At 42.0% G+C, this 26,263-nt stretch overlaps 1 protein-coding gene across 3 annotated transcripts; it reads left to right on the top strand.

Moving 5' to 3' along the window:
* Positions 1-189: 189 nt before the first annotated feature.
* AAGAB (alpha and gamma adaptin binding protein) lies at positions 190-23,078 on the top strand. 3 transcript variants are annotated; one of them, XR_012630366.1, is made up of 11 exons: positions 190-289; positions 7,782-7,972; positions 8,923-9,019; positions 9,799-9,888; positions 12,144-12,227; positions 16,974-17,056; positions 17,763-17,856; positions 18,658-18,762; positions 19,275-19,324; positions 19,966-20,171; positions 21,611-23,078. XR_012630366.1 is itself a non-coding variant. In XM_074880181.1 (11 exons), exons 1-10 carry the CDS (start codon positions 217-219, stop codon positions 20,041-20,043), a joined length of 945 nt encoding a protein of 314 aa, XP_074736282.1. In that variant the 5' UTR covers positions 190-216; the 3' UTR covers positions 20,044-20,057; positions 21,611-23,078. The 3 variants fall into 3 exon arrangements, 2 of the variants coding, with proteins under 2 accessions (XP_074736282.1, XP_074736280.1); XM_074880181.1 differs by having other exon boundaries at positions 19,966-20,057; XM_074880179.1 differs by lacking the exon at positions 21,611-23,078 and having other exon boundaries at positions 19,966-20,356.
* Positions 23,079-26,263: the final 3,185 nt, after the last annotated feature.

The raw sequence follows: 26,263 nt of genomic DNA on the forward strand, positions 1-26,263 counted from the left end.
CCTCGCCCCTGGCAACGGGACGCGCCAGCCGGACCGCACCATCCGCCTCGCCGCGGGGGGGGGGGGCGGAGAAGAGCACATCACACGGGGGCCGAGCCCGCTCTCCGGCTCCCCCCTCCCTGGGAGGGCTCACCCGCTCGCCACCTCCCCCCCCCCCTCCCCGCTCTGCTGGGTGGTAGCGGCGGGGCCGGAAGGGGCGCGGCGGCGGCGGGCGCCATGGCGGCGGCGGGGCCCTTCGCGCTGGTGACCAGCTGCGCCGCCGGCTTCGCGGCCGAGGAGCTCGTCAAACGTGAGTCGTCGTCGTCGCCGCGACGTGCTGCGGGGCCCGGCCGGGCGCAGCCGCGGCGCCCCGGCCTGCCCGCAACTGCAGGCCTCGGCCTGGCAGCTCCTCACCCCCAGCCCGGGCCCTCAGGGGGGGCTGTCCTCCCCTCACGCAGCGTCCCCAGAGCGGCCAAGCCCTGCCGGGGCGGCCCCCCGCCTGCAGCGTTTAACCACCTGCTCTTGAGGAGATCGTCAGGGGCCTCCTTATTGCTTTAAGGAAATAAGCTATTTAAGAGAGACGGTATAGAGCCGCGTATTGCGTGTGTTTTGTACCCTCTGACACCAAGGAGGAGGCGATGTCACCACCACAACCCCCAGGAAAAAAAAAAGGAAAAGCCCCACATCCCAAAATGCTTTGTTACCCACTGGCAACTTGCCCTGTTTTAGGTGCGAATAAACTGTCCAGAGTTATACCTGAATGAAATAATTTGAGAATTGCCTTGAGACTGAATAAAAATAATACTCTGTTCAGTAACAAATGAACAGATTCATGAGCCCCTTAGGTTTGCTGCTGCCCATTCTGGTCATTCACAGAGTACAAAAATGACCTTGTTTCACTGGGATATGTCAGTGGCCCCTGGAACAGGAGGGCAGCCTCAGAGCAACCAGAGTGGCTCAGGAATATAGGCAAGGGGAAGACAAAAGCAGAATAAACACTGTCCCTCTGGTTTCATCTTGTCATTTTTGAAGTGAACAGACTATCTTGGACTTTAAGAATGGTAGAATTTCTTAAGTATGGTAGAATTTCTTAAGTGCTTTACTTAGGTATGCTTTCATGTATTAGACCATTTGTTGTCCCAACACAGAAGCACAAAAAAAAGAGAGAAAGCTAAAAAATTCTTCCTTTCTGCAGTTGTCAGAATCGTCAATTACACTTACTCCATATCAAATATGTAGAATTCATTCTGTAGGAAGTGTTTTTCTTGGAACCCAGTTCCCCTTTTTATGGCTTGAAAAAGGGAACATGAGAATAAGATCTGATAGTAGAGAAAACTTTGGTAGAATTTTTAGTAATTCTAAAACCAGGGGGAGTCCAGGAAGAAGCAGTTTAGACCTTGGTGGTTTTGCTGTTACAGCTTGTTAGTAGAGCCTTGCTTTTTAGGGAACTGTCATGAACAGGTAAGTTATACATCTTAGTATGCCCATCAACAGCCCCAACCCCTTTTCTGGATTTGTTTTTGGCTATTTCTAAGCAAGATCTTACTTAGGGGCCTGATAAAGCACAGGGCTGCTCCCAGGGACTGGTTCCCTCCGTCTCATTAAACCATATTTTGAAACAAGATCAGCTGTACAGGTCCACAGTCAAAGGCTACCCTGTCAAAGTGGGTGGGTTGATGTTGAATTATTTAAGGGGATTCCAAATCAAAGAATATTAAGTGTCTGTAAAATCATATTCTTGGTGCTTGTGTGGAAGGTATAAGCAAATTAGAAGGAATTGTTCAAGGTTCCTGTAGCTTTCCTTTGATTATTTCTTGCAGTGAAATTAAACAAGTAAAAAACCTTCACAGAAATGCTGTTTAATCTGAGAAGCTCTTAAAACTTAATCTTCAGGGTTTTTTTAACTAGTACTGACTTTGAAATGTTTAGGCTTCCATTGTTTTCCAGTACCAAAACTGAAGTCTTATAGATAGCCTTTCTGCTCTGATTGGGTTGCTTCACAAAAGACATTAACATCTTCCTGAAAGCTGATCATTTACTAAAATAAATACCATGAGAATTTTAAGTTCCTGCTTTGTATAATAAGTGAAATTACATCAGATCTGGGAGCATAAGAACAAACATTGTAAAACATTCAAGGACATACTGATAACGGACAAGGCAGCTGCAGTAGGCTGGGCTGGAGGGTTTTGGTGGGTTGAAGCAAAATGCTGGTGCAGTTCTCAGAACTTGTGCTTTTACAGCGTGAAAGCGTCACACCAGATTAAAGGCATTGATAACGCTTTAGCTCAATGCTGAGAACGAGACCACTGTATTAGCACCTCTGAGGCAGGACAGTGTTTGAGATACAATAGGTATGGTTAAATATGCTATTAAATACTGTGCTAGGTGGTAGGATCCATAGAGCAGAGTTGGGTTTTGAGTCTGTAACAGGAACATGAAACAAAGCCCTTATCGCTATTATCACTGCTTTTGCTGGTGTTGCTGGATTTTCCTGGAACGTGCTCTTTGTAGGTAAACCTGTTTTATAAAGTAGAAAGAAGCCACTTAGAATGTTCACAGTTAGGAGGTGTATGAGAGCCCATTTCTCTTGCTGCCTGCCAAAACTTGCCAGGCTAATTATAAGGCTTTTTCCAGTGTTTTCATCCTGTTAAGTAGGAAATGACTTGAGGATGAGAAGAATATTATGGTACATTTGCTAGATATATTTTCATTCTTTCAAGATCCTGGGGGATACCCTGAATGTTTTATTTCATTAGATACTGTGGCAAAACAAAGCTATTGAAAATGTACAGAATACGATTGGCTTTTCTCTTAGATATATTTATCACAAATTAAAACAGCAAATAAGATTGTTTTAGGTTTTAAAAATTATGGCCAACAGATAAGCACTGTCTGATGTGTATTGGCTTTTTTTCCTCTTTTTTGACTGTTTACCCCTCCCCTCCTCCCCCACAGTATATTTCTGAGTTCTCTTTACTCCTTGTGTAATTTGCAGGAGTACTTTTTATGGAGTATTCCACCAGGTGGCTCTCAAGGCCCAGAATGAGAACTACTTGGTACACCTACCAGGAGGACTTGGGATCATTTAGGGCATTGTAGAAAACTGAATTATGTTCTTATAGCATGTATTCAATCTGAAAAACACTAGGAAGAGTGATCAATAACTTAATCCCTTTGAAAAAAAAAAAACAACAAATCACACCTGCAAAGGGGAGTTGTAATGATTCTGAAAAAATATTACACACAATATAGTATAAGTGCTTCAATATCAGTTGGGTATTAGAGAACAGGGGACAGTGCTGCAAGTGGTAAGAGATCTACATCTGGTTCTTTGATTATTATTCCACTCTTCTGAATAGTTATTTCTGGTCTCCAGTTCTCCTTTTGAAAAAATATTTGCTGCCTTGTGCTTACAGAATACTTAAGAAGCCTCTTTATTACAAAAAGGGAATGGATGTTTGGTTATACAGTTTTGCAATGTCTTCTTCCTTGTTTTCTGAACCATTGTTTAATTTACCTTGTCTGTATAAAGGCTCATAAAACTAAATTCAACAAGTCTAAATCAGTAAAATGAGCAAACATTTATGTAAATAGATAGCCAAAATTAATTTCCAAAAGTATTGGTCAGAATTTTGTCCAATTTATTAAAAATTATAGATACTTGTGAGTAAAGAAAGGACACAGCTAATGAATTTGCTGAAAAACATGAGCTACCAACTGCCTGGAAGTAAAGAAAACCTTTTCCTTTGGACCAATTCCACAGAAGTTTGGATGGTCATTGAGATGCATGGTACCAGTCATTTACCAGTTACTGGATTGAACCAGGATCTAACGTTGTGTATCAGTTACTGTCGTGTTCTTAAATGGTTTCCTGATAGAAAATGGGCAAAGTGAGTCATGAACTGGGATAAACTAGAGGAAGATAATTGTCCATGTCCAACAAACGTGATGGTGGCATAGGCAGGGTTAGCGCAGGGGCTTTGGAGGTTGCAGAGGTGAAGGGTGCCAGTGCACGCAGGAGGTAATGGCCCGAGGGTGATACCGGCTTAGAAATGGTCTGTTTGGTCCCTAGCCTCAAATAATTCACTGTAGATGAAGAAGCTTCTGTTGCTCCAAAGTGCTTTTATACAGAAGTGTGGGACACTGCAATACATTGTCTTAACTAGTATTCAGCAGTTATTGGTAAGATTGTAAAAGTTATTTCAGTAAGTGACCAGCATTAGTAGTTGCAGTATTTCTTAGAGGACCTTGAACTCCAAATCATGTTTTCAAATGACAGTAAGCAGTGTTCCTTTGTGGCATGACCTTTTCCATGCATGTTTTTGGTACTCTTTAATGGTGATGCATTTGGAGTCTGTTTGCATTCCTGTCACCCAAACAAGCCACTTCTGCTCTATGAGAAGGCCAGCTAATTAGGTTAGCCCAGGAGGCCTGCCTACTGTTGTGGTCAAAGAGTGACTCAGCTGGTTTTCCAGGCTCTTTGGATGGCAAACCACTGACACTTTCAATGGCTGGGGAGTTTAAAATTAAAAATGAGTAACTCACTGGAGGTAACTTTGACAAGCCACCCCCTTTTGCCATATTAATTTTCTAGATGTTTATTCTGTATCCAAATAAAACTTAATGGGGTTTATTCTGATGAATATTGTCTAAAATTAGATTTGTAACTACTCTGGTTGAATTTACTTTTTTTGTTAAAATATAGGCTGTCTTGGAAAGAAATTTCTGGAATCCAGAGATGGCAAATGTAATCCTTAAAACTAGTTCCAACATGGAATATATCCTTGAGAACTCAGTTTGAGTTGCAGTGTATTTCTTTTGTAGTTCCGCTTGTTTACTCTAAAGGCCAAAACCTAATTGGTCTTAAGTGACTTTTGTGGAAGAGAACTATTCACAAGATACCCAAGCTGCATTTAGTTTCCTGCCATGAGTAATCAGGCTGTTTTGCAGTAATTTGTTAGAACCCTACATGCAGGCTGAGACACAGCAAGTCTGAATCCTTTCAGAAAGTTCTTGCAGTCCTTTGAGCTTAGCGTGCAACATCCATTTTTACTGGGGGAGAAATTTCACAGGGGATTGGCAAATTTTCTTTGAATGAATGATGGGTAATCGGAAGCACAATGGGATGAAAGAAGACTGCTTAAAATAGAGGAACAAGTGGCACGTAAGAGGAAATGGGACACGTCCTCATTCCTCTAGCAGTACTTTGAGGCCTAAATTTGTCCATTAATTCTTTTGTAAGAAAAAAGAAAATCACTTAAAGCAAACGAGAAAGTTCTTTCATATCAGCTTCTGAAAAATCTTTTATAAGAAGTTCTTGCCTTTTGTATTCTTGCTAGGGTGGCTGACTTCACTGAAGTGACTTTTGAACCGACTTCCTTTCCTCACCCCGTTTTCTTCCCTTTGGCTTTCTAAGTCTTAGTCCTGATTTTCAATAATTTCTATGGTGGTCTTTTTTCTTAGCTTCTTGTGGCATTGACTTGCAATTCTGTTAGCTTAGAACTGTTTTTTATTTAGTTATTTATTTTTAACTGTGAAAACACTAGTGAAGGGAAATTTATAGCATATTTTATGTAGCATTCAGAACCTCCAAAAAACCCATCTGGTTTCCAGGGCAGAAAATTAAGATTATGCCTACATTTGAAAAGCTAGGCAACAGATAATGCTGAAAAGAAAAAGCATACCTGTGTTTTGGACATGCACAGTGACGTTTTCTAACCTGTTTCCCAGTTGATGGAATTTTGTCACATTCTATCCAAGCACAGTGAAAGCTACCTCCATTGGCCCTAATATCCATTTGTAAGAAACTGCTAGTCTAGTGGCAATTGGCACATATTAATTACAGTCTGGTTTACCAGAGGCACCAAACTAAATTATGCCATGTATATTCTTAAAGGTCCTGTTCTATAACTGAATTCATTCTTAAAGCTCCTGCTTTATAACAGAAAAAAAAACCTGTCACCTGCCAAAATGCTTTTATTATAATAGAATATGTACATTAAAGCTCTAAGTTTCGTAAAGTGACATACTGACATTTGATGACCTGTTTTACTAATTACTTGAGGGGTGTTTTGAGGATGAGTAGACTTGATATATTTGTGTAGCCTAAACTGAAAAGCTTGGGTTTAAAACTAACTGAAAAGCCATTCTCGTTTCCCGGGAAGATGGGTGCTTCATGTCAGTAAAGCGTAATATCAGCAAATGCAAACAGGATAGAGATACCTGCTGCAAAGTGACTGCAGTATTATGATGAAGCGTTGCAGGGCAAGCAGAGATCCAGGTATACAAGTTTTTTTATGAGATAAGCATGGGAAAACAGCTTCTTTGTGCCACTGGAACTGGTGTGTGCTGCTTAAGAGTGATTTAAAAAGCTGTGAAAGCCTGAAAATCTTTCAAGATTACTGATTTTGGTTAGCTGTATTGGTAGTCTCTTCCATATTTATGTCAACAAGCTGGTGCTCTAAGAATACAAAGTTCAGAATCAAGGTTTGTTTGGTATTGACTCGCTATCATCATCCCTCAGCCCCAAGGAGACATGGATAGTCTTATCACAGAATAATTTCTGGCTGAAGACAGATTTCTCTGAAAACTATTGTTATCGCAATGAAAAAGTCAGACTTTCTTAACCTGGAAAAAACATGTAGATGTGGCTTTTTTTTTTTTTTTTTAAGAAACCCAGAGAGGAGCTTTCCTCCCAGGTTTCTGTTTCAGAGGTCAAATTTCTCTCTCAGATTCCCCTTGTCCTCCTCCTCACTGCTGCAAAGAATCCTCTGGTCTAGAGCTCTCCTCTGCGCTGCCTTGTGCACCATGCTCATTCACCAGTTTGATTTCTCAGACTTTGCAGATAGTTGCAAAAAAAATCATTGAACCTTTCTGTGGCAACCTTGGTAATGAGGTTTTGCTGCCTTTTTATTGAGAAGATACAAATAGTTTCAAATTCACATCCAGATTACTTGGGGAACAGCCTGTTCTAGCCGTGGGTCTCTCAATTCCTTTCAAATACGACCTTTAAGGTCCTTGAAAACCCATATACTTTGTTTCTTTTTTTTTTTTTAACTCTTGTGATGCCCAAGGAAATTCTAGATAACTCAGTTATTTTTATATATAATTGACCTGTGTTTTAAAGTGTCCAGCTTGAACAAGATATTCAGCCCTTCCCAGCGAGGTGTAGGTGGGATGCTCAGCTAAGAACTATAATTCAACTCCACCAGGTGGCTGTCATGCTATGGGAGCGTGTGCTGTGGAGGTTGCTACCAGCACACAAAGGGCAGTGTTTAACATTACGTTATCAAAGCATTGCCTTGGATTTTAATTGTCGAACTCCTACGTGGAATTTAATGGGAATTACAGCCGAATTGTAGTAACTTGGTTTATTTTCTCATTAGTTACCTTCAGGTTTTGGTCACAGTCAAACAATTCTTTACATCTGAACGAACATGCAAGGTTTGTTTGTGCTGTAATAAAATCTAGGTATTCTCTCCATACATCCTGTTTACAGGTAGTGAGTTTGAGGCTAACACTTTAAAAGACATTTCCAGGAAAAAAGGCTTGCTTTCTGAAGAGCTTCTGTACCATATTTTGTTTTGAAAGCTAGAAAATAAACTCTTTTGAAAGCTACATAATAAACTCTTAGGACAGAGTAATAAATGGAGTTTGAATTTTTAAAGATCTTAAATATATACTGTTTTATTCTAGTAAGTAAAGATGGCTCTGTATTGGCATTGTACCAAGCTTCTCTAGACAAATCATTTTCTTGATGCTGGTTTTATCATCTGTCTCATTCATTTTCTTTTATACAGGTATCACAGGAAAAGATGACCTTACTGTGGGTGCAACTACAAGTGGAGGAGTGAATTTTTACCCCTGGACAATAGATAATAAATATTATTCTGCAGATATTCACCTCTGTGTAGTACCAAACACATTTCTTGTTACTGGAGATATTGCTGAATCTGTGCAAGCATTTGTTGTGTACTTCGACAGCACAATAGTAAGACTCCTCTGCTTCATTATATTGTTTATCTGTATGATATAGTTGCCTTATCGCAGTGATAACCACAAATTATATTCTCTTCATCTTGTGCCATCCATTCCTTTTAGGCTGTTCTATTAATTGTCAGTAGATCAATGTTAAATTATGCCTGCTAACAATGGAAGCAGTTCCCTTCCTTTTACTATTATACTCCAGCTGGAAGAGAGGTTTTCAGGATGCAAATCTGCCACTAAGTTAGGCAAATCCTCCTCCAGCCCACCACCTCCAACTTTACTCCTAGCTGATGCTAGTTCAGAAGGGCTGCTTTAGGACAGACGAGAACCAGGGAGCTAAACGTACGATTACCCAAAGTTGTCTCTACTAAGCTGGCAGCAGTGAAAACAGGGCTTTAGCAAAAGCCAGAAAGATTCTGAGACCAAAAAAATAATATTCTAAATAAGGATCTCTTTTCCACCACAGATGGTAAAGGGTTCACACCACACATTCTGCAAAGATACCTTTAACCAGACATCTCGGGGCTGTCTCAGAATAAACTGGAGCAATGGGAGTAGTTCACCAGCCCCCATAACATCCACTTTAGTGTGGAAGATGGAATAGCTGCATATTAAACCCAAGATATGCTTAAAATGAAATACTCATGATCAGCCTTAAGTAAAAATTTTCCTAATTTACACTAGGATTGCATAATTAATATTAAACATGAAGGGAAGGTCCAAGGCAGTAGGATTAACTCATCTGTAAGGTAAGTCAAGAATCGGAAGGAAGTTGTGTGTAAGTCAACTCCTCTGATGAGAGCACAGGTGTCTTAAACATACTCGATATGCAGCCTAGCATATTTCCTTACTTCATTGCTTTCATTCTAATACTATTAATGATTTAAAACTAGTTTAAAAACTGAAGTATTTGAGGATGTATTCCAAATAACTTTTTTTCCCCCTCCGCTTTAGAAATCTGGACTTGATAGTGTCTCTGAATGGCTTCCCCTGACGGAAGAGTGGTTACCAGAAGTCATGATCCTGGTTTGTAACAGAGTATCTGAAAATGGTATGAAACCCAAACCAGTTCCAAACTGACTGAGAGTTATTAGCCCTGCATTATTTTCTAGTTAACACAATTGTTTCTCAAAATATCTGGGTGAGACTCGGCTTGAGACTTGACTGAGAAGGTGGTTACTCTCGTGACCGGGAACAGAAGTCTTAAGCTAGTTGTGATTAAAACCGAATCACAATTTTACAAGCTTGCTTGAAGTGAGCTCTGTGTATCCCATTCCTAGTATACCAGTGTGTGCTGCAAGGTGACTAAAAAGGCATTCATAGTACTGGATGTTCATGATCCTCTCTGGTGAAGAATGAGGGTGACTGTTGGTTGCTTAACTAGAGTGGAAAGTATGTTCAGCTTTTTTGACCATTTGGACATTAAATACGCATGTTTGCTTTGGTTCTAGATTAGTGTGTGTGATACAGCGGCAAGCTGTAAGGTGCAGATGTGTCCCTGGAACTTAATTCAGATTCAAACCTGTAATACAAGTCTTCATTCACTCCGGCACTTCACTTACAGTTCCCCTTTGAGTACCCAGTGCAAAGCCATTTGATTTTATGGTATTTGAAAAAAACAATTCAAAGGAGGAGTTTGTTTAACTCCGGAGTTTTTGGAATCGAGTTCAAAGTAAAGGGAGGACCCATGCCAGCTACTATATACTTTTTCCCCATACAATCCAGAATAAGCAAACAACTTGGAGGGAATAAAATGTACCTAAAGATTCAACTGCTGATACTAGTCTCAAATATGTATGTTTAGTATGCATTTTTGTTTCCCAACTTCAGGCGTTAACAGACAGAAAGCTCAAGAATGGTGCATCAAGCATGGCTTTGAACTGGTGGAACTTAGCCCTGAGGAACTGCCTGATGAAGATGGTAGGATTACTACTTCTGTTTTAATTTTCAGAATGAAAAAGCACACCAAAATATCTTCTAAACAATTGCAAGGGGCATAACTTCATTTACATGCTACATGATTACAGCATGGAATGCTCCCAGTTGGTCTCAGCTATAAAAGGTCAGGAGGAGGAGGTTATTTCCTCCAAGAAATTATTACATTTGTCTCCTCCCAAATACAGCTGCTGTTTATGTAGCACCTACAAAAAAATAACATCTGCTCCTTTTTCTGGCACTAATCCTAGGACTGTACTGATAGATCAGAAGCATTTATACTCTACTTTGGAAATAAATGTAAAAAACAAGAACCAGAGGGATGCACAAGGGTAGGAAAATTCTTTTAAAAAAAAGACTTCAAAGCTAGTGTATATACCACGACAAGATAGACCTTATTCAGATGGTGACATGATAGGCTGAAAAGGGGAGATTGTTAAAAACATTTTAGAATAGCATGCACTGTTACACAGGAAATAAACCAGTTTCAAAATCACTGGCTGACCATATGTTTATAACTTGAAAAAAAAAACATCAAGCAAAGTCAGAAGTGTGATGTTCCACTCTTGAAAAGTGACTGTGCACTTCCCGACAGCCTTATCAGCATTAGCTTTATCTCCTCATTTCAGTGATACAAAGAAAGTGTTTATATTTTACCTCTGCAGAGCCAAAATGAGAGAACTGACCTCATTTCCAGGCCTGAGTGGAATTAGTCACTAACATTTGCTCTATTTCAGGTTGACCAAGCATATAGCTGTCACCAAAAATAATTTAGTCTAAAGGTCTTCTAAACTAGAGCTCAAGTTCCTCCCCCCTGCCCCCTTTAAAAGCCTAGATTAAAATTCTATCTTGAGTAGCTAAGAACCCCCCTCCTCTCCCTGCCACGTCTTTAAAGGTGCATTTCTTTTTGGCACTTTGTTACACATATTTCTGATTTATAGAAACCAGAAAAATGGAAGTCGGTACCCCTTAGACTAAAGTTTTCTTACGAAGTGCTTTAAAAGGAAATACTAGTAACTTTAAGTCAAGTTGGGTTTTTTTATTGAATAATTGTTGTAAAGGACAAGCTATTTACTATTTAAATAATATAAGTAATGGGAATAATAACAACTCATGATGTTAATCTTTGGAGTATTAAGATATATGCTCTTTCCTGGATTTTTTATGGTAGTAAACATGCTGTATGAATTACAAATGATAAAATGGATGCAGTAAACATACGGGGCCAGTATCTGTTTAAAAATTATGACATTTCTGACAGCTCATCACAAATGAGCTGGAGCTCTTGCTATAACTACACTGTGAGTCAGTTTGTGCAGTGAAGACAAGGCCTCTAAACTGAGACTATTGATAATGACTGCTACAGAACCAAACAACAGTGTCATGGAGGGCAAAATATTTGATCTAAGGGGTCACAGACAGTTTAAAATTAATTTTTAAAGAGAGTTTCAATTACTGCACCTGTCCCTGAGTCATCCTAAAAGAGGTTGATTTTTAAGCAATCACGTTTTTGTATCCAAAGGCGTTGTTTTCCTTCTGGCTTTGTGAGACCTGCACAAACATGGGAAGCTGACTAAACTGAGGAAATGGGAAAACTGACTTTATACAAAGTGGTGTCAGATCTATTCAGTAAATAAGTTGAAATCCAAATAATGCTTTCCCCAGTCTTTCAAGTTACTGCAACTCACAGGATTACTGGAGCATTTGGAGTTAGATGCTGTGGAGATAGCTTTACAATGATCATTTTCAACAAGCATTACACCTTTTTTGAATGGTTGTCTGAAGTTTTTTACCTTCTAAAGAAAGGAAGAGTAATTCTAGCATCTATTTTTATGCCATGCAGCATTCTAAGAGATCCTGGGGTAAAAGATGCCTTGCCTTTAACAGCAACTTAAAAATTGTCTATTACTATTAAATTTACTTATATGTTACTTACCGATGTAGGCCTCATGCTAAATATTTAACAAAACCCTACTCAGAACTTAGATCTCTCTACAAAAGGCTGAGAGCTCACAGTCCACAATACCTGGAAGCTTAGACCAAGAAGTGAGGCATTAATTTAGATTTATTTGGTCTCTCGTGAAGCAAAGGCAAGAAATCTGTGTTTTCTAACAAAAGAGTCATTTATATCCATCGCTATACAATAGAACAGGCATTCAGACACACACCTTCTTACTTTCAGGCACGTAATGGTTTTGGTTTAATTATTAGGAGTGCAACGTCTTTGTCTTTTGGTTTAGATGACTTTCCGGAGTCCACCGGAGTGAAACGAATTGTACAAGCTTTGAATGCCAATGTGTGGTCCAATGTAGTCATGAAGAGCGGTATGTAACACGGGTTCCTCTTCTCTGAATTCTGGGGAAGGCAAGGCCTTGATGGCATAGTACTTTTAGCAAAAGGTTGAACTGAGCAGCTACAGTGCTACTGCCACTGCATCGGTATAAAGAGAACTAGAGCACTCATCAACCCTTTACATGGAATAGGAGGGTTTCAGGTATTGTTTTCCCTGTCCCTTGATGCACAGAGAAACTTACTGGCAATGGGTGAGATTTATTCCTGTTTCAGCATCTGTTCCCTCCGTACTTTAACTTGCTTTTTACCAATAACTTGAGTTAAATACTGCACTAACTCTTCAAGTTTCAATGAAAAATGAAACCTTGTTCCACCAACCTCTAGCATCAAATAGCTAGTCGTTACCAGCTTGGTCTAAAAACTGATACGTGGTTTAGTGGTGTAGAAGAAGTGAGTGTTAAATTCCAAATTTGTTATAGTTCATTGAAAAAAATTTTTGAAACAGGGATGAGAATAGCAAGTGCAGAGATGGAAGTTTGGCAGAGAAGCGATTTCAAATGTCTGTTGAAGGACATACTAAGAGCATTGCAAGAAGGACTGAAAACCCCACTTGAGTACATGGAAACCACAGAATTTTTGAAAACTGTGCAAAAAACAGGCAACCCCAGATAATTGATTATCAGGCAGGGTTAGAATTTTAGAAAAATCACTTTAGGATTAGACTCATTAGAAAAGGAAATGCTGTGGCCCAGAGTTATTACAAGTGTAGATACTTCCATTTACTTGAAAACCTTTAATTACCTTTCTAATAACACAAGCTGTTGCAGGAAATGTAGGAAGATTAAACTCTTGTGGAGTGCTTGGCCTTACATTTCTTGTTTCACAAAGCCTTATCCCACTAACAACCTTCCAACGTCTGTCTGCTCCCTGATGTACATTTTCCCACTGTTGCGGCTTCTTCCTTCCTACGTCTTTTAACTGTGTAATGATTTCATGGGCTGAGAGGCTTCTAGTTCCTCTAACTGCAAGATGGTTACTGGGACTCAGTAGAGCTAGGTAAGAACTACTAAACTGATAACATTTTTAATTTTTTTTTTTTAACGTAACCTTTTGAATGTTTCTCATACCACATCAGAATGAGGTTAAGGTGGGGTCTAAGTTAACGTAACCGTTGTAGAAAAATAGGTAGCCATTTGAGATGATGTAAAGTTATCTCACTGGTGCTAAAATGGTTTTCTTAACAGCGTATTTCCTACATTTGACAGATGCCACGTTACAGAACAGAATTTAGTCACATGTTCACTTCTTTGTGCAGGGAAATTCCTATGCATCATTAGTGTGTTTTGTAAAGGTCAGACTCCTTGAAAAATCCAGATTTTCTATCTCCACAGTACAGAAACCACACAGCACTGATGCATGTTACTACAAACCCCTCAGGAAGTGAGCTATATTTGGAAGTTGTTGCAGCCTGATTGTGCCTTCAAAGGGAAATTGTTGAGCTCATTTTACCTAAAATAAAACTTTTTACAACCTGTGACATATCTTTTGTTTTCAGCTTCCTCCTGATCCTGGAAACTGGCTGCCATGTAAATCAAACTTTAGCTTTTCTACTGAATTACATATGACTGCTGGCCATTTAGAAACCATGCAGTTGTACTTCATGTGAAGATTTTTCATGGAGTACAAGATATTTGTGTAGTTGTAAATGCTTATAGCACTATTAAACGTAGCCATCCAAAAAGCCAGTGTTACAGCATTGCCTTACTTCAGCTGCTTGAGTGAGAATTTAAGTTTACAGACAGAGCAGGAATGACTTTTTTCAAGTACAAGTATTAAAACCATATTATTTTAAGGTCTTTCATCTTAAGCCCAAACACAATTCTTCTTAAGTTATGAAGTAGTTTTTTTCACACACCTATTAAGAAAATTCTTGACCTTTTGAATTTTTCTGTAACCATTAAATACATTCATTCTCACATCAGTTCATAAAAATAGGTATTAAACATAGCATAGCTGAATTATAAACATTTTTACACCAAACAATCCCACATGCTTTGTGAGTAAATAAAGCAGTATTGTCTCTACTAGAAGAAAACCAAGTAGTCTTACCTGAGAGTCTCCAGAGGGCAATTTTCTTTTGTAGCTGGTATAAAGTTGTTGGTTCTCTAGGCCTCAGAGCTCTCTTAATCTGAGAATCGGGTGGTTTTCTTTCCCTTGTGCAGAAGGCCATGAGTAGTTCTTCAGCTAACATCTTTCTCCCCACAAAGGTGGGGCACTGCTCTTGTCTTTAGGTGTTCCTTCAAGAGCAAAGCTGGTTATCCTAGAAGAGAAACAATTTATTGCCTTCTGAAAGAGGCTATTTGGCTACTTTGCTGCTTAAATACATGCTTTAGTGATCCCAGCTGAAGCTGGTTACCTAGGGTGGGGTTAGTAATTAGCCTGGCTCTCTTTACAAAGAATTAACCTGATTTAGGAGGACTATTTAAACTTAGTTATTTAAACAAATTATGAATTTTGACTTTTTAATTCCAATTTTGTATGGAAGTCAGGATCACCACATGTCAGCTAGAGACAGACTATGGAAGAATAGTAGATAAAGACAGTGGAAGATGTTTTGCTATGAAATGAGCCTATATGAATCTCAAAGTTGTGCTCAGACACTGTCAGCAACTGTCCATGAGTGACACCTGCGAAACTCTATAGACTCCATCATAATGGAGCCACCAACTATTACAATACGTGGAGTGAGATAATTTTTGGCTTTGATGCTGTAAGAACACTGTGTAAGGCATCACCCACTTCCTGAATTGCACCCAGAAGTTGAAATAACTTTTACATCCAATAAAAAGTTTATAGGAAGGCTTTTTCAAGGGTGTGCCTGCAACCAAGTGTTATGTCTGCCACCTCCCTAACCACGGATCCAGAAACAAATAGCTGCTTTTTAGAGATCCCTGCTGTAGGTTCCAGCTCCTTCTAACTGGGACAACGTTTTGGAATTAGGCTGGCTGAGGTTATGTGTGTGTGGTGGCGGTGTGGATGGAGCCACTGGCGTTTTTCTGCACAGGATGAACTCTAAGCATAGATACAGAAGAGGTACATGATTAGGTCACTTCATCCACCCCTCTGCCAATGTGGGAATGTTCTCTCTCAAGGACATTCTGGACTGCAGTGTCCAATCTAGCTGCAGATGAGTCAGAAATTGGCTAAATGTCCATCTTTACAGTTTCTCTAAAGAAAGACAGCCCTTTGCTCAGCCTGCTGAAACCTGGGGAAGCTTCTTTGCTTTGGGTTGCAAGTCCCGATCTTTTAGCCCTCAACTGCCTGTTAATTTAGCTGGTGGACTTCACGGGCTTTCATGTCTTGCAACTGAACATTTTTAAGGCAATTCATTTGGCTAGACTGATTCACTTCTTCCCAAACCTTTGGCGAGTGATCTGTTAAAGCACCAAAACTGTATAAAACAGAGCCAGTTGAAACAAATACCTGCTGGGGGGCGGGGGGAGCGCAAGGGGAGAAGAGGAGTGGGGCAGGACACGCATCAGCCTAAGTACACAGTGAAGATTATTAAACAGGAAATGAGGTCTTAGTAATTCTCTAATGGAGAAATGTTTACATGTTTTCTAGATAGCTGATGGTTTTAGTTACACATTCAGCTCTTCAAAATTAAATTTTGTATAAATGGCGAGTAAATTTGGACAGTGCACCAAAATGACATCATCTCAACATCTGACTCTAGAGCTTAGTCATTGGTGTAATAATTTAGAACACATTTTTTTAAAAAAGTAATATTAATCTTTCTTCTGGCACAAGTCATTGTTTCCTGGCTATTTGTAGTACAATAACTTAACATTAGTTCTTTTTTAGTTGACTAAAATACTAAGATTTTCAGAAAAATCTTGTGTCCTTTGTGTAACTGCAAATATTTGCTGCTCAGCGCAAGGCCAGCTGAAAACATGGCTTAGAAAAAAACACCTCATAATATCACCTATTATACGTACTTTTTTTTTAAATAAAGTTTTAAAAATGCAGTTAGTTTAATTTAAAAATAACGCCACTACTGGCACGTCACTGTAAAAATACTATCTACTTAATTTAAAAATACTACTAGCATCTGTTATCTTAGCTGATTGTTTAGGTTTAGGTTTGAATTTGCTGGGTTTTTTTTTTTGGTTGGATTTTAAAATACCATTGAAATACACAGTAGGTTAGTGGATGTGGAAAGCCCAGAGCACCTTGCAGTGTGAAAAAACGTTGGATTTGATGGCTGAGTCCTTCCCTGAATTCTGCATTAGATATTTAAAAACTGCCTTTGCCATTACTGTAGCGCTCGCCCTATTTAGACAACATGTGCACAAAGGCACTTGTTGCATTTCCCGTGTCTAACCACGGACTCGGTGCTGCTTCCCGTGGTCGGTGCAACCTGCTCCACGGAATGCCAGTACTAGCAAATGCTGCCTCTGTACTTTGAAAAGTGCCTCGTTTGGAATCAGAAAACATTTGCCAGACTGAATCCTAACAGCACAATGACTTCAAATAATAAGAAAGAAGAGCTCACTTATCTTGTGGCTCACACATCTATTCCTTGTTTGTAATATTTAGCAGTAAATATTAATATACTTTTTAAAAAGCTTAAAGAATATGAAAAATTTCAGCTGAAAATATATTTGCAAGGGCACTGGCACAGTTTTACAGCGTGCTGTGTGTCTTCCCTGAAATATCTATCCCATCTGCTATTTGTAATGCATCTTCAGTCAAACTAACAGCTGTTTTGTTTTCAGACAGGACCCAGGGCTTTGGTCTTCTCAGTACGTTAGCAGGTGCAAACTGTAGCATTGGGTCAGAAGAGAACCAAGATACAGAAGTAAACAGTAATTCCTATTTCTTATTCTTTTGCTCATACTGTTTCTTGTGTTGTTCTTTCCTATTGTCACACTCAATGTGGTGGTGGCGGAGGGTTTCTTTTTTTTCCTTCTTTCTCAAGGGATGCTTCACAGCCTGTTGGAATGTATTTTAAAAGAAATATTTCTGAATTCTGAAAAACTAGCTGCATTCTCCTTACAAGTCCTCCTGAGACAGTTGTTCCTAGGAGCTGTCACCTCGCGGCCATGAACTTGCTGTTTCTCAGGGCATTGCCTCAGAACTCCTTATTTTACCTAGAGATGTCTGAGTGTGTGCTCGGGGTTGGGTGTTGCTCACGCTGACTTCAGCACTGTGTAAATGTTTCACCCCAGACAACCCACTGGAGTCAAGGAAAGATTATTAAAAGCTCCATTCGAGGTGTTGTTTTTCATTAATATCCAAGAGCAGTATTTTGTTCAAAACAAAAACTATCACTTGATAGTGTTATTTAAAAAAAAACTAACCTGTCAGAGAAAACCTTCATGTAGTACCTATATACAGTGTTGCCAAAGTGGCTTTTCATAATACACCTGGTACAGGTTTTGCAGTAAATAACAGTTTAAGATAAAGCGTAAGTTTTTGAAATCAAACCAGGAAGCATCTGATTTGCTGATGACGCTTTCTAGGTTCGTTATTGGATACTCTAATACCTGTTTGTTTCCTGACAGTCCAACCCACCAGCAGCAGACAGAGAAGCAGCCCATTTAGAGAGCAGAGAAGACGGGGCTGGCACAAACAACCTGCCGAGTGACAACGCTGTAGGTGAGCTCTTTCTCTGCCCAGCAGATCTGTTGGAGCACGCACCCTGGCTGGGACGGTCCCAGAACACCGCTGGCTTCTTCTCGATGACAAATGTGGCACAAATGCGCTTGCCAGGGCCAGCAGAGCCAAATTGTTCAAACTTCAGGTGTTCTCCTTACAAAAAATGGGCCCAAGTTTGGATACGACCGAGCCCCTGCAGTACCACCAACTGCAGGCATTCAGATCTGATTTTGTGAATTTTCCTGATGCGCATATTGTGTATATCTAGAAACATTTTTGTAAGAATAAAGCTCCAAGCTTTATGGTTGCACAGAAAAATCACGACAGCTTGACCCAGCAGGAGGTGGATGAAGCACACTCCGCTTGGGTCAGTCCTGAGAGGTTCGAGTGTTGGAAACTGCAGGTCCTTAAATAATTGCACTGCTCCAGGAGGTGGGACTTTCTTACAGGTTGTATGTGGAGATCTTCTAAAGGTTGGGTGCTAGTATGGCCTCATTACTCTTTAATTTACTCTGTGGCTATTCCGAGACAGATCATTTTATAATAAGTGAGGAACCTTAAATATTGGATGAACTCAAAAAACACTCTTGCAATGTAATGTAGCAAAATTAATTACCACTGAAGTGATGCCATGAGTTGTCTGAATGAACAGTCGGTAACTAAATGTTTCTTTCCCTCCTATGGGGTTGGAATTTGTAAACAGGATTTGCAGATGTTAATACACTGTTTTCAGAAGGCTTTCAAAACTGCTGACAAAACAAAATAATTTACCTTAAACCAACCTATACGCATTTATTTCAGATCTTATGTTAGATATGGACATTCAGGAGTTGGCCAGCCTAACCACAAGAGACGGTGACCTGGAGAACTTTGAAAGGCTGTTTTCAAAGCTGAAAGAAATGAAAGGTAATGCTCCAGGGAGAGAGGCACTCAGAGATGTCACCTATTCCAGTCACTCACAGGCATGAAAGCCAGCGTGGGAGTTGGGAAGATTGTACAAATTCCTATTCTCCTGTCTGAGGTTCTTTATAAGTAGCTGATCTTTTCATTAATTTGCCCTTCGTCTTGATAGTGCTCTTGAAGGAAGTAGATACTGCTCAGCTGACTGCTGTCACACTGATTTTGTCCACCATAACCTAATGCTACAGTTTTCCATAAACAAACCTATAAGACTTTTTTCTCTACAACTGCTTGCCAGTCTTGCAGTTTAAAACTACAGATGTTTGAAATGAAATCCAGTGTGCTCAGCAGCATCAGCTTTCTGGCGTTTGGGAATTGCAGTTGCTCCTACTAATCAAAATTCCTTTTTTATAATCTTAAACTAATTTCTTGGTAGTCCCCTAAAAGCAGCTGCAGTAGGCATTTCTCTCCCTGCTCGCTCCCCAGGCTGACAACCTGAGTCATGTTCTTTTCCACAGATAAAGCTGCAACGCTGCCTCATGAACAAAGAAAACTACACGCAGAAAAGGTGAGGTTTTGAAATTGGCATTGAAATTATTAAAAATGGGATTTTCCTTTCTAAGCCATAGTTATTTCTCTTGGAGAGTTCCCATGATAAGAGTAGTAAGAACAAACGGCGCAGGCCTAGGGAAGACTATCTGGTGTCTCCCAAGAACTGAGTAACAAACCTGGAAGTTTGAAACACCAGAAAAAACTTTCCCCTTTCAAAATTTCTGAAAGGAAGGTCCTGAGTCACTGAGGGTGTAAGGCAGCTTCCACTTAAGTCAGTGGAAAAGCCTTGATCTCGAGGAAGATTTAATCATGCCTTAATTAGCACAAGTTCTGTATCACATATGCCTCCCATGAATTAGAATTATTAGAATTATTAGAATTATTATAATAATTATAATATAATATATAATGTATAATATAGTAATATCATTGTTAGAATTATTAGAATTATTATCATAATTAGAATTATTATAATAATTAGAGTTATTGCCTCTGTGCTGAAATTCCTTGACTTCAGAGAGGATTAGCATTGTACCTAGAAACATGGTTGCTAGATTTAGCTGCTGCTCAGTTTCTATTTTTTGGATGGTAAGTGCAAAATCTTCAGTTGTTTGAGGGGAGTTTTTCATCCTTTCCCATCTTTTTCTCCATCATTAGGTGGCCAAAGCGTTCTGGATGGCAATTGGAGGAGACAGAGATGAAATTGAGGGTCTCTCCTCAGATGAAGAAAACTAAGTTCTTCTGTAGCTGTAAGCGACAGAGCAATGCTAAAAGAGTGATCTCCTGCAATGAGTGTTTATTGTGAAAAGCCCCATTTAGCTTTAGTTGCTTTCTTTGGTTAAAGGATTCTCCGTATCATTGTAGTAAGTAACACATTCCACAACACCTAATTATTAGAGTGGGTTTGTCTGACTGTTCATTTATTCTCTCCCAGAGAAGTTTGGAAGGCGATGCATGCAGTTAGAGGAAATAATAATTAGTTTACATTTTTCAAATTAACATTTTTATTGTTTCCTCTTTTGAGTTTAAATAAACAAATTTACTCCCAGTTATCTTTCTACATATGGCTGGTGGTTGTTAAGTGACTGCTTAATTCTAAACTCCACATTTTAGATGTAGGCCTGTTTGATGTTTTTATGTAGCTTTATAGCTAACTTACTAGTTAAAACAAACCAGATTTATATGAGCCATGAAGAGAAAGTTGCTGAATTGTGCCCTGTTGTGGGATGCGATGCCAAGGCTGCAAGGTTGATCCTGCTGCGTGCCAAAGCTATTAGAAATGGCCCACAGGCTTTGAATTCTGTTTGTGGTCCTTCCCTGGCAAGTCAGGTGTTGTGCCACACTCCCTGGCTTTCTGTTAGAGACTCAATCTGGGATTAAATGCAAGACAGATTTTTGCTGCTGTTCCAGGGGTGAAGTTCCCTCCCCAAACCTTCTGCGGCGCTTGGCCTCCGAGGCCCAGCGGATCGCACAGACCTTCTGCGGGTGAATTCTGTCCTAAATACTGACAGAGAAAAGCGACAACGTGAAAAACCCCACCCTGTCACCTGGTGCATTTGGGACAGACTTACCTGGAGGGCACCAGAGGACGCGTCTCAGATGGCTGCTTCGTGGTCTCGAGTGTTAGAAACGGCTCCTTTGTCCTTAGATTTAGTATCTCGTCGTCCTGTGCAGTCTCACAGTCACAGGCTCACGGGTGAGCAGCGAGGTGGAGGGCTCCAGGAGGACGAGGAGGAAGGCACGGGCCGGTGAGGGAGCAGGGAGGAAGGGCAAGTGCCACCCCCTCTCAGTTCCTCCTGCAACACAGCGGAGCCGGAGCCGTGGGGAGAGGTGCCAGCAGACGCCCTGCAGAAGGACCGGCCTGGCCTGGCACCGCCTGGGAAACGGCGCCTGTCTTCCCCGGGAGCATTTCCTGATCGATCTGAAAATCCGCCCTGTTAAGCAATCTTGTTTAGAAATTTTGAAATTAACTTTTCCAGTGTCCGTCTGTTCACGTCAAGAAATTTCGTGAGTCTTGAGACAGTGGCTTTCCATAAATTATTTGACGGCTTTAAATTTTGAAAGCGCTTTCACTTGATGTTCTTGACATTCATTGCCTCTTCTTTTAAGATTAAGCAAAGCTAAAATAATAGTCTTCTTGGAATGCTGTAAATCATTTCCTGGGTAAAAACTGCAGTGTTTTCAACTCCTAAGAAAAAGAACCGAAGCCTTGTTAGTGGTTTGAAAAGCATTTCTCAAAGACTGAGCAGTAGCTGCACGGTAGTAAAATAATCCTTTGTAAGAAGAACTGTTCCTTTTCCAGGGATACGTGTACAGACACTGAGGGAACCGCAGCGACCGGGGCCGCCTCTTCCCAACCGAACGATCCAAACCGGCTGCCGGGCCCTGCTGTGACTTTCGCATCTCCTCCCGTTCTCTCCTTTTGCCCCAGCACCGGGAGCTTTGATAAAGAACTGAAGCTGGTTCCTTCCAAGCAGGGAATGCTTTTCCATGTTTGTTTCTTGGTACTGGAGACTTTTTTTTCCTAAGTATCTGTTGTGCAATAGTGATAAACAGTGAAAGTGCAGAGTAAATTAATTGAAGGCAGCGAAGAAAATAATGCACTCAAACACTTTATAAAACCAATTCTTTAGAATGTGATAGACGTGACAGTTAATATAAATTGAATAAAATAATACAAATTAAAATCAAGTTCTTTGCTGCCTCTTTACAAGGTAGCAGCAGCTAAATTCCCACAAACGATGCCTTATCGCAGGAATCCAAATGACCAGTTGGCGAACACACCTCTCCTACCTGCTCCAAACAGATTTGTATTACAGGAAATATATCCTGGAAAGCATCGCAGCTCCTGGTGACGAGAACAAGGCCATGAAAGCGCAGAGCAAGCGTTGCCGGGCTGAGCCAGCACCATCCTGCGGGGGAGGCGGCCACATGGCTCCCGCCCACGTTGGCGGAGCATCCCCACAGGCACCGGGTGCTGCAGAGCTCGCCAAGGCCCTGGGGACTCCCAGACACCGTTTTCACAGAATCATCTTGGTTGGAAAAGCCCTTGAAGATCATCCACTCCAACCATTAACCTCACACTGACTGTTCTCAACTCCACCAGATCCCTCAGCGCTGGGTCAACCCAATTCTTAAACCCCTCCAGGGATGGGGACTCCAGCCCTGCCCTGGGCAGCCCATTCCAACGCCCAACAACCCCTTCTGGAAAGAAATACTTCCTAAGAGCCAGTCTAACCCTGCCCTGGCGCAGCTTGAGGCCATTCCCTCTTGTCCTGTCGCTTGTTCCTTGGTTCAAGAGACTCATCCCCCCTCTCTGCACCCTCCTTTCAGGGAGTTGTAGAGGGCGATGAGGTCTCCCCTCAGCCTCCTCTTCTCCAGACTAAACCCCCCCAGTTCCCTCAGCCGCTCCCCATCAGACCTGTGCTCCAGACCCTGCACCAGCTTTGTTGCCCTTCTCTGGACACGCTTGAGTAATTGTTTTTGTTTTGTTGTAAATGTGGGTCTTGCTCGGCCATGCAGTCTGCGCTTTAAAAAAGCACAATTCAGCAAGGGAGGAAGCGTGGCTAGGAGGTGCTAGGAAATCATTTTAATGATCCTTAAAAGTATTGTATTTTTAAATCAAAATTTCCTTTGCTGGCAGCTTGTTTTTTGTTTTGTGGCTTGGTTTTTTTCTGAAGAGAGGCTTTGTTTTTGGCTACAGGCTTTCCTTACAAAATAGATGTCACAGAAATGAATAAAAGGGGCATTAGTGGAAAAGCAAACCTGAACACTGTTGTGTCTTTCTCTTAGTTTCACTTTGTTTAGCAACAACAAAAGAAAGCCCAGCTTGGTTTTAAAGTCTTTCAAGAGTTTTGAAGTTGGCTTTCCCTGGTGCTGGTCCTCTGGTGCTGAACCGGAACTGCTCTGGAGCCGCTCTGCAGTTAATGCACTGTGGCTAGATGGAGCAGCTTTTCCTAGGTAAAGATGGTCACAAGAGCACGTAGAGCTACAGAAAATGAATTTTAAGACACTATTCTGAAGGAAAACATGATGATGCTTCAGTGAAAATGGGAAGCACCAGCTTCTGTCCGTGACCTTTGCCAGAAAGCTCAAAGGAAAGTGACTGCATCTGTGTTGGCAACGAGCAGATAAAAAGGGTCACAGCAAACCCTCCGAAGGCCGCGGAAGACCTTTAAATTAAACAGAACTGAAGAAATTGCGATTCCAGCGTTGGCTGTGGCCCAGTGGTCACTGGATCTCACGGAAACCCTCTGCAGTGAGTTAAAACTTCCAAGGCTCCATCAGTGCCCGCGTTTCCCATCACTCGGCGTGCCGGCAGCTCGTTTCCCAGGGGCTACACAGCGGCCACAGGAGCGGCCGGTGGCTGGAGAGTAACAAGAGACAGAGCGTGTGGAAGGCAGTGAAGAAATCCAGCGGCACAGAAACGCCCTTGCCCTGCTGCTCTGCGCTGCAGCGGCGTGGGCTGCGCTCGGGGACGGCTCGGGGGGTGCTGGTTTCACCCGCCGGCCTCAGGTCTGGGGTAGCACCTCTGAGAGTAACCGCCCTGCAGAGCCGGCGCTGCTCTGCTGGGGAGTCTGGTTGGGGCGCGCGGAGCGGAGATGGCGAAGCCTCTTGTGTCTCCCGCAGCGTTTCCTCAGCCGAAGGAGCACTTGCTGAAGTGAGTCTGGAGGCCTGAGAGAAACACGGTCATAGCTGACTACAGGATGTATCTGTTACAAACAGGGCGCCGTCGTCTTCTGCGTTCAGGTTGGGTCATTTTACTAATCCATCCTTAAACACAACCAAAACATGCTACAGTTTTCCTGGGCTTAAAAGGCTTTTTACTGCAATACCGCTGGCTCTTCTGACTCGAGACGCTTTTGTTACGCTGTCTGCTGTTGATTTTGTTACCTGTAGGAAACAGTCCATACAGCTTCTGAGGCCAAGTCCTGTCTTTCTCTGTAGCCAGTTCAATCCTTTTGTGATTAAACTAGTTGTTAGGTCATTATAAATACAATAAATTAAGTCTAAAATTAAACTGACAAACTCTGAGTATGCCACTGTTTGCTAGTGAACTTCCAGTTCTAACTAAGGGCTACGGAAGTGTTGAGTTCAATTAATTTTTAAAAGGAGAAAATGTTACTCGCTTACAGTGAGAGTAATGTGTATCTCAAACAAAAATGGTTTACTCTGATAGTGTTTTGGACTCGTGGAAACTGTCCTAAACACCCACAATTAGAAGATTATAGGGGGGGGCGGGGGGGAAAGGTTTATACGTTTTCTGAGGTGGGTGCTGTGGTGTCAGGCTTTAGCTCACAGCCTTGGGGCTCCCTGTCCCTGCTCCCACCTCCCTCCCTCCCCTGCAGCCTCCAGCACCCGCCCAGCAGGGGGGAGCTTCCTGCAGAACGGCAGGAGCAGAAAACACCCCCCTGGCGCCAGGAGGAAGCGCAGAGACATGGGGGTGAAACCTCAGTCCAGAACCAGCCGTCTGGAGTGTGAAGCCAGAGAACCCCTGAGTCTGGGACTAACTAGTCCCGGGTCCAAGATGGCCTGTAGGCGCGACGGCATGAGCCAGGCTGCAGCCCTGGGGAGGGCCTAGGGTGACACTTCCCCGAGGACTTTCCTGCCACCACAGACCAACCGCTTGTTGCCCAGCTTTCACTGGAACCAAAACCTCCATGCACCATCAATTCACTCTTTTTTGGTGTTTTTTTAGCTAAGGCTTTGAGATTTTTCATTTATTATCAAACCCATGTTTTGTTTCAGCTTCCCGTTTCCAGCGCAGGTGAGACCCTGCGATCCTGACGCCCGCGTTCAGGTGACGACAGAACTCGCAGCTCAAGAGCTGATTTACTACATCGCACTTGGGAGTTTTGGCAACCCCAGCACAAAACCTGGACGAGACCTTTTTATTACCACATTGTTGGAAAACTGAGTGGAAAAAGGATTCTCGTAAATCCTCTGTCAGGAAAAACAACAACAACAACAACAAAAATATCTGAATTTCAGCGAAACCCTAGGAGGAGCTTTAGGAGTTCACAGATTGAGCTCACGGTGTGCCTTGGCTTGCCGATGCTATTTGGAGGATGCCCTCTCCAGTGTATTTGTATTTTTTTTTTCCCCCCATACGACACCTGACCTGACTACCTGCCCTCTGCTGAAACAGCTGCTTGGTGGGACATTTCACAGCCCAGAGTCACCTCTGGGCACAGCGACAACAGCAGCGGGGACACATCCAGCCCCCCAAGCCTGGCTGCTGCTTCATTTCTGACAACGGTGATCGCTAACGATGCCGGCCTGGAGCGGCAGGGAGGAGCAGGGTCAGCACTGCAGAGGGAGACCCAGACTCCAGAAACCTGCTGTAACACGGGGCGAAACACCCAAAAATACAGCCTGGGAGATTCAGACGGGAAAACTTTTTCACTCGGAACGTAATGCAGCCATGGAGCAGCTCATCTGGGGAAGGGGGTGGGTAGAATCTCTGTTCTTTAAGAGTTTTCTTCAAGGTTTCTCTAGACCAAAGCCCAGCTGACCTGACCTAGTGTTGGCAGCGGTCTTGGATCAAGCATGAGGTTGGCGTAGAGACCTCCAGCAGCCTCTTCCAACCACCATTTCTCCGATTTGAAGGAACACTTTTAAACCAGGTCCCAGAGCACTCCTGTTTTTCATTAAGGTAACGTGGGGATGGGATGAACGCTACCAACCGGCACCGGAACACGTGGTGTTCCAAGAGCACCAACCCCGTATCCCCAGCGCACGGGGGCCTGGAGGCCCCATCTCCGCCCATCCACCTGCCTCCCTCTCCTCTGCAGAAGCCGACAACCAAGTGGCCAAAGCCAGGACTTCAGCACGGGACTTAAAATAAGACACGATTCCTCAATAGCAAAACACCGGAGGTATTTTGGGGTCTGCCTCCCCAAATACAAAGCCGTAAATACCCCGCTGCAGCTCCGCCACTCCTGAGAATGGAGTT

This window comes from Strix uralensis, chromosome 11 (genome assembly GCF_047716275.1).
Source record: "Strix uralensis isolate ZFMK-TIS-50842 chromosome 11, bStrUra1, whole genome shotgun sequence".
In the NCBI taxonomy this organism is placed as follows: domain Eukaryota; kingdom Metazoa; phylum Chordata; class Aves; order Strigiformes; family Strigidae; genus Strix; species Strix uralensis.

Coding starts and splice junctions, on each gene's coding strand:
- AAGAB (XM_074880181.1), top strand. CDS start 217: ATGGCGGCGGCGGGGCCCTTCGCGCTGGTGACCAGCTGCGCCGCCGGC. Junction 9,020..9,798: donor TAACAGAGTATCTGAAAATG/GTATGAAACCCA, acceptor TCCCAACTTCAG/GCGTTAACAGACAGAAAGCT. Junction 17,857..18,657: donor GCCGAGTGACAACGCTGTAG/GTGAGCTCTTTC, acceptor CATTTATTTCAG/ATCTTATGTTAGATATGGAC.